At 44.8% G+C, this 8692-nt stretch overlaps 1 protein-coding gene across 1 annotated transcript; it reads right to left on the bottom strand.

The window, feature by feature from the left end:
* Positions 1-2988: 2988 nt before the first annotated feature.
* LOC115951700 lies at positions 2989-4717 on the bottom strand. The gene is made up of 2 exons (XM_031068856.1): positions 4180-4717; positions 2989-3677 (listed from the first exon to the last, which is right to left on the bottom strand). The coding sequence occupies exons 1-2, from the start codon at positions 4715-4717 to the stop codon at positions 2989-2991; spliced, it is 1227 nt and encodes a 408-aa protein (XP_030924716.1).
* Between the last annotated feature and the right edge of the window lie 3975 nt (positions 4718-8692).

The following is an 8692-nucleotide window of genomic DNA, read 5'->3' on the forward strand; positions in this document are numbered from 1 at the left end:
GGGTGAGAAGGCAGTTCGGACTAGACCAGGACATTACTGATGACCTTTCTTTTCTGCGCCCCACTGCTTTTGAATTTTGGAGTCAACGTTTTACTACAGTTACCGTTCCGGGCTCACTGAGGGAGGGCCTTTGTACCCCTGCCATGCATGGATATTGGCAGGCCGTGATGACTTCGTTTGAACAAGAGTTGATGGGTAGTTGCGGTTTCTCCCTCGTTCCTCCTGATCGACATAGCGCAATTATCTCGGCTAATCCTCGGTTGCTTTTGCCCTCCAAGTCTGTGTTAGTGTATGCCAGGAATCAGAATCGGTCTCCTATCTTTGAATGTGATGAGGAAAAAAGAGGGTGGCATTGGCACGCCGGTAATTATCCTTCGGGTTGGGAGAAGAAAGTTAAAGTGATGAATATTTCTGCGCCAAGTAAGAAGGGTCCTACCAAGCTTAAGTTTGCAAGCAAGTCCAAACTTGCTACTCCACGGCCATCTACAAATGATCCCCCTTCCAGCAGAACACGAGGCAGCAAGAGAAAGACAACCCCTCACCCTGCATTTGCTGTTGAGCGGAGAGTAAGTTACCTCTAATTCTGCTTTGTCTTTTATATACTTTTGACTTTCCTATAGCTAATCCTCACGTGTGCTGACTTCTCTCTTTAACCTTATCTTTTGTTCTCTTTTCCTTTGTAGTCTAAGCATAAGGAGGATACATCAGTCACCCGTCTCATTTTGCTTGATGAACCTGAGTTTGAGGTACATCTCCTTTCTTTTCTTCTTCCTCCTCTTTTTTTTTTCTTTGCACTTGTTTCATCTGCCACATGCTTTTGTTTGACTCATCCGCCTAAAAGTTCCTTTGATCTTCATATCTTTTTCCTTTTGTCTTCTAGGATGAGCTCGAGCCTCTTTCTATATACCACCCCTTAGTCGAGGAGCTTTCTGCCTCCATGGGTGCACCCATGGGAAGCTTTTTTGATGGGGCTAACGTAGTATTTGCAACATTTGCCCCTTTTGCTGCTACACACGGAGTTCCTGTTGAGGCTCCTACCCTTCCCATTGAATCGGTACCCATAGATGAGGGTACTCATACTGGGAAGGTTAGTGAGGCCATTCCCATTCCTGCCGAGACACTTACTCCCCAAGAGGTGGCCACTCCTCCTGCTACTGTTCAGACAGATGTTGCTTCTTCTATCACGCCCTTTGTCATCTCCACCAGTGACCCCTTTGTAATTCTATCTCAGGCTATGAAGGATGGTTCTTCTCTGGTAATTACCCCTTCTTCCATTCCTAGCTCTGCCACACATGGACTTAATGTGGACTTATCCTCTGAGGGGTCTGAGGACATCCTTGAGGACCCGGACGATGAACCTGTCTTGAAGAAGAGGATTTTTGATTAAGAGGATTTTTTATTCTGACGACGAGGAGAGTGCTCCTCCCAAGACTGAATTCATGGGTATGTGCCTTTTTCCCTTCCCCTTTTTTTTTCTTTTGTTTTTGCCAAGTTCATTCTTCCCCTCTCTTTTTTTGTCATCTCTTCCTTACACGTATGTATTTGCATCTCCTCTTTGTTGCAATCTCCCTTTATTTGTATGCCTATTTTCGTATTTTGTAGAGACTTTTGAGGGGTCAGGGGTCGCAGCAAACGTAGGTATGCCTTCAACCGCTACTCCTGCCACACCCATAGCACCCGTTTCTACTATTCCCACAGCGCCCATTTCTGTCGTACCTTTTGTACCTGTTTCTGCCATTCCCACAGCCCCCATTCTCACGGGTCCTAATGAGTTTCTCATCTCCTCCCTTATTTCTTTCTTGCAATTTTATTGTTCCTAGCTCATGGTTTCTCATGTTGCGTCTCATGCTCCTTATTAGGTCCGCTACCTACTGTCCTTTCTCAGTTTGAGGTGGGCAGCAGTTCCGTCACGATTCCAGACCCTGTGGGTGAGGCCGCAACCTTCTTTGCGCATTTTGATCAGCCTGAGATTAACGACCTTTATCCTACAGACTTCTGGGGTTTCGGCCCTCTTTATGTGGACTTTCATGGCTTCAGGGTTCCCCAGGATTGCGTTTCTCACCTAGAGGCAGTTTTTAGTAGCCGGGGGGACTTCATGCAGGGATTCCGCCTTAGTCATTCTGCCAGGGAGCATTTCTTGAAGCTGCTGGGAAGTGTAATGAATAACATTGAGCATAACTTTGTTGATACTGTCTCTTCCGAGAGGATCCTGCAGTGGAGAGCTGCGATTCAGGAGCTGATCAGTGTAGGCTTTGCTGTGGAATTCATCCTATACCATCTCCTTGAGATTGCCCGAGCCTTTTTCATGAAAAAGGTTCAGCCCGCTGTAGATGCCATTGACACATAGATTGAGACTTTGAAGAAGGAGGTGGCAGACTTTGAGGGTCATCGTGAGCGTCTTCTTGCTAGCATTGGTAAGTCCAGCCGCTTTGGAAACCAGCCTCTTATTTTTGGGCTTCATTGATGTAGTTCCTTCTTTCTTTCTTTTTTTGTTCTTTTCCTTCTTTTACTACCCCACCTAGTACACTTCATCTACATATTTTCTCTTTATAGCACTTATTTGGCTAATTTGACATAGTTGCCACAGTTTGGGTTTGTAACTTTTAAGATGCTACACTTAGTTGCTATTTATGCTATTACTTATGACATGGAATGCTTTTTATAAAACTTCATGTCTTTTCATTGTGTACTCATAAAAGCATGTTACAAATTTGTCTCGTGACATGGTCACTTGAAGGAAAAAAAAAAAAAAAAACAAACAAACAAACAAAAACAAAACAAAAGGTAAACCTTGAACTCATTGAATGAAAGGGACAACTACATAAACTTAACTTAGGCATAATAACGCTTCAACCATTTCCCATTGATGGGATCCATTAGGTCCTTGCCATCCATCTGGGTTAAACGATAATACCCACTTGGGTGTGTTTCTCTTATCACGAGGGGTCCCTCCCATTTTGGTGCAAATTTAGATGATTTTGCCATACCTCACCTGACATAGTCCGCCACTTTTAGCACAAGTTGTCCTTCCGCAAACACCCTCTCTTTAGTAATCCTGCCATAGGCTTCTGTCATCCTTTGTATGTATCTGCGGCTACGCTCTTGGGCTTCCTCCCTTCTTTCATTAAATCCTTTCAGATCTTCACACCTTTCTTCCATAAAGGCTTCTTCCTCTTTTTCATTCCCTTGTATCTGCATAACTCTCAAAGATGGAGTCATCACTTCTGCTGGGCTCACTATCTCTGTCCCGTATACCAAGGAAAAGGGTGAAAATCCTGTGGCAGACTTTGGTGATTTTTTGTAAGCCCAAAAGGCGTCTGGCAAGTGCATTGCCCATCCTCCTATATACTCTTGGCTCATTTTACTGATGATCTTTATGAGAACCTTGTTTGTTGCCTCTGCTTGCCCATTTCCTTGAGGGTAATAAGGCGATAAACGATGGTGCTTGACTTGGTAGAATTCCAGCATCTTCCTTACATCACTGTTGACAAAGGGTGTGCCATTGTCGCTGATAATCCTGTGGGGTACTCCAAACCTAACAATTATATTCTCCTTGATGAAGTTTGCCACTACTCCTCCCGTGGCTTTTTGGAATGGCACTGCCTCTGCCCATTTAGTGAAGTATTCCGTAACCACTAGTATCCATATGTATCCACACGATGGTGGATTAACTGGTCCTACCAAATCAAGCTCCCAAGTGTGGAAGGGTCATAGGGTGACTATGCTATGTAAGTTCTGTGGGTGAGTGTAAATCAAGTTGGCTTGCACTTGGCAACTGTGGCATTTTTTCACAAATCCTACTGTATCCTTCTTCATGATAGGCCAGTAGTAGCCCATTTGCAGCAGGCATTTGTAAAGTTTTTTCTTCCCCTGGTGCTTCCCATACTCTACCGAATGCACCTTTTTTTATCATTTCTCTTACTTCTTCAAGGCCCAAACATCTTAAGGAGTCCCCATCATACCCTTTTTTGAAAAGGACCGTATTATGCAAAAAGTAACACGTTGCCAACCTCCTAAGCTTGTATCTTTCATTGTACTTTTGTGGCAAGATGCCTTCTGCCAAGTACTGCACAAATGGGCTTCTCCAGTCTTCGCTGATGAACACAGCTTAACTTTCCTCTCTGTCTGCTGCGAGTTGGTAGGTCCCGCATTGGGTTTGGACTCGGTCTATGTCTTTACCCATGCTTGGCCAATAGAAGCCTGTCCTTTGAAGTCTGCGGTAAAAGTTGACCTCCCCGTAGGATCCGCAAGTCTTGTCATGTACTTCTTTCAACTTTCTCTGGGCCTCCTCCTGCCCTACGCATCTGGACAAAACCCCATCGGGCATCCTACGGTAAAGTTCTCCTCTCACCAGGGCGTAGTCTTTTAGTACCTTCAGTTCTGCAGCACCTTCTCCTTTCATCAAGGCTTCCCTTATGGTGATCCGCCAATCCCCTTCACATCGTTCCTCTAGGAACCTTTCCTTCAATACCTCAATAATGGATTCTTCCCTCTTGCTGACCTCTACCCTGGTGTTATCCCCTTCAAACATTATTTGTGAGCCTAGTGAGGCCAACGCATCTGCAAATTGGTTTTCGTTCCTTGGAGCATGATCTATTTCGAAGGTTGAAAACTTCTCCTCCATCTTCTGGGTCATTGCTCTGTACGGGGCTAGACTGGGTTCCTTTAGGGAGAAGATCCCTTTGGCCTGGCAGACCACCAGGTTTGAATCACCCATTACCCTTAAGTGCTTGACTCCCATTTCAAGAGTCGTGGCCAACCCAATTAGATAGGCTTCATATTCTGCCGTGTTGTTTGAATAGGGGATTCTAATTTGAACGATAATGCCACTACCTTATCTTCTTCATGGTACAAAACTACTCACACTCCCCCTGATTGAGTGGTAGAAGACCTATCAAATTTCATTACCCATTGTTCTTTAACCTTTTCAGCCATGGCTACTTCCCCCGAAACTTCATCATCTAGTGGGAATTCTTCCTCTCTTGGAAACTGTGCCAATAGATCTGTTATAGCCTAGCTTTTCATCGCCCTGGGTGTCCCCATTCTCAAGTCATACTGTGACAATTGTAATAACCACTGGGATATTCTGCCTGAGAGGATTGGTTACTGCAACAAAACCTTGATGGCATGGGACTTGGTCATCAGCCATACTTTGTAGGCCGAGAAATAATGGCGTAACCTCTACAAAGCATATACAATAGCCAGACACGCCCTTTCTGCCCTTGGGTAACGAGTTTCTGCGTCTTTTAAAGCACGACTAATGTAGTACACTAGTTGCTCAACGCCACCTCCATCCTCTTGGGCGATTAATGCACTAATGGCATAGAGTTGGCGGCCAGGTAGAGTAACAATGGCTTTCTGTGGACTGGGGCTTGTACCGTAGGGAGGTTCATTATGATCTGTTGTAGCCTCTTGAAGGCCGTTTGCTACATTCCTCCCCATTCAAAGCTTTGCCCTTTCCTGATCAATTTAGTGAAAGCAGAAATAATTAATGCCAACCCAAGGATGAATCTTCGGATATATGAGACCTTCTCTAAAAAGCTCTTTAACTCCTTTACCTTAATTGGAGGTCTCATTGTGGCTATGGTTGTGGCTTTGGCCAGGTCCACATCTATTCCCTTGCTGTGAACCAGGCAGCCCAGGAATTTCCTAAAGGACACTCCAAATGCGCACTTGAGAGGGTTCATTCTTAGTTTAAAGGCTCTACACCTTTCAAATACCCTTTTCAACCCGTGGAAGTGCTCTTCTCTCCTCCTTGATTTAACTACTTTCTCATCCACATAATCCTCTAGTTCCTGATGCATCATGTCGTGAAATATGGCCGTCATCACTCGTTGATAAGTTGCACCTGCGTTTTTTAACCCGAAGGGCATCACAGTGTAGTAGAAGTTGTCCATGGGTGTTCTGAAAGCAGTTTTCTCTACATCCCTTTGTGCCATTCTGATCTGATTATATCCACTAAACCCATCCATGAATGAAAACATGGCGCTTCCTACCGCAGAATCTATTAGTAAATCCATGTTTGACAATGGGAACTCGTCCTTTGGACAGGCTCTATTGAGATTTCTGAAGTCTACACAACATCTTATCTGTTTGTTCTTTTTCTTTACTGGTATTATGTTAGATAGCCAGCGCGGGTGTTGAATAGGCTTGATGAATCATGTGGCCAGCAATTTCTGTACTTCTTTGACTATTTGTCCTTCTATTTCAATGTGGAATATCTTGGCAAGCCGGGCCACTAGTTTGGCTTCTGGGTCCACATTTAATGTATGCACCACTAACCCAGGTCTAACCCTAGCATTTCACCGTAATCCCATGCGAAGATGTCGTTGAACTCTTTCAACAGTAGTATCAACTCTGATTTTTCCTTTTCTGTCCGACTTGTACTAATTGAGATAGGCCTTAGTCCTTGTGAACTAGACCCTAGGTCAACCTCCTCCAATTCTTCTTCTGCCACAACTTGCACCTCCTTTTCTGCCACGATTTTTTCATCTTTTTCTTTATTACCTTCTTCCCCTGAACTTTCTTATGCCACGCAACACGCCAAACTCTCGTGCTGCCACTCTTGGTTGGGGCCCACTTGTATTTCACTCGTGGGCCCCGCGCGCCTTCATAATTTGTACACAATCCTACCATCAGGGCCTCGGACCTTGACACATTAGGGTATGTCATCTAATTCTGCGACGAGTGCTTCTTTTCTTTTCTTTTTTCGTGCTAGCAAGTCCCTTAGATCAGGCTCTGGGTCACCTTGGACGTCTTCCCACTTGGGTATGAAGGTACCTCCTGGCTTTAATACTGAGCTTTCCCCAGATGGAGCCTATTGGTCGTAGAACATAGTTTCTACTAAATGAGCCTCTGCCTGTTTGAACAACAAGGGGTTTGCTGCTATGCATATCATTCTGCCATTCAACCTTCCTTTCACACATTGGTGATAGGTGGATGGGACCAATCGATGTTTGTGCAACCATGGCCTCCCCAAAAGCACATGATAGGAGACCTCCATTTTCACCACATGGAACCGAGCTAAAGAAGCTATGGGGCCTACTTTCAACCACAACTGGATGTGGCCTACGATGTATTCGCCCCTTTTGCTAAACCCTGTCACTTCCATTAGGCATCCCTGAATCTTTCTTTCTGAAATTCCTGCTGCTTGTAAAGTGCTCAATGAAATGAGATTTACAAAGGCACCTGTATCTACCAAGGCTCTCTTGATGGGGATTTGATTTATAGATGCCGCCAAGTAGAGGGGCCTCCGGTGATCTGGGTATTCCACCTTCATATCATCATTACTAAAAGTGATCTCAGTCGACTCCTGTAAGAGAGCTCTGTCATCTGGGATTTCCGCTGATAAGCATTCTACTCCTGCTCCGGAGGCGATGCTCACCAAAGCCTCCATGGCTATCTTTCTTTCCTTTGTTGTGAGCTCCAGTTGGTCAAACAAATTTTTGAATTTGGAGCTTCGCTGTAAAGTGGTAATTTCTATGGCAGACAGGGTTAGATTTTCTTCTTCGTCTTCCCTTGGATCCGCGCAAATTACTACCGCTGCTACACCCTTCCCTTTGTGATTTAGGAGTGGGTTTCTTTGAACCTCTTGTTGGGATAGTTCTAGAGTCCCTTCTTTGATCCTGCGGTGCACCAATCTGCAGAGCGCCTAACACTCTGTGATAGGATGTTGCACATAGTTGTGCAAACGGCAGAAGCATGGGTCCCTCCGCTCCTCTTTTGTGGTTTCTCTAAAAACTTGATTAGGCTTAAAAACTCTGTCTGCTATCCACTTGTCTAGCAGCACATCTAATTCTTTTGGAGTGCATGGTATTGGTGAGGGAGTATCATATTCCCTCCCATCAGTCTTCCTTCTCCACTCACCAGTAGATACTGCCATAGCTTGCTCTCGTTTCTTTTGTCCGAACTTGGCTTCACAGATTGGGCAGTCTTTCTGGCCTTTTGCAACAACTATGCAAACTGGGAGATTTCTAAGTTTTCCAGGACTGCCCTGTACTCCCTGATCATGTTTGTCATACACATTTCCACCAATGTTCATTCTTCACAATGATCATAGCAATCAAGTGCTATGTCCCTGAACCTTTTGATGTATTCCATCAAATCTTCGCCATTCCTTTACTTGGTTGCTTGTAGGGTTGCAAGCATTACTGTTTCTTCTCCGTGGAAGTACTTAGTGCAAAATACGACCACCATGTCATCCTAAGTTGGGATTGATCACGGCTTTAAGCCAATGTACCAGGTATATGCCCGGTCGCATAGCGATTTGGAAAACTCTCGAAGACATAAGTCTTCGTCTACGACGTAAGGGCCAAGTGTATCAATGAACTTGCTTACATGCTCAACTGCACTTCCCTTCCTGCCATCGTACTATGTAAAGGCTCGCGGCTCATACCTCTCGGGGTACGATTTGCTGAGTACCCTTAGTGGGTAAGGAGGCCTTCGTGCATAGAATCTCTCCTTAGGTGCTCTGGCTCTCTCTTGTACCAAGAGAGCCGCTACTTCAGCCATAGTGATGAAACGTTGTTCCGCATTCTGTGGGACACCTCCTGTTGGTGTCTCTTCTTTGTCTGCCGCATGTTCCGGGTCATGCTGGCTTCCTTTTTCCTTTGTTTTGTCTATTTTTAGCTGATAGATTTCTTCCATCATTTGTTGTTGTAAGTGTTGCAAGGATTGCAAAACTTCAATGAAG

The sequence above is a fragment of the Quercus lobata genome, chromosome 7 (genome assembly GCF_001633185.2).
Source record: "Quercus lobata isolate SW786 chromosome 7, ValleyOak3.0 Primary Assembly, whole genome shotgun sequence".
Taxonomy (NCBI): Eukaryota; Viridiplantae; Streptophyta; class Magnoliopsida; order Fagales; family Fagaceae; genus Quercus; species Quercus lobata.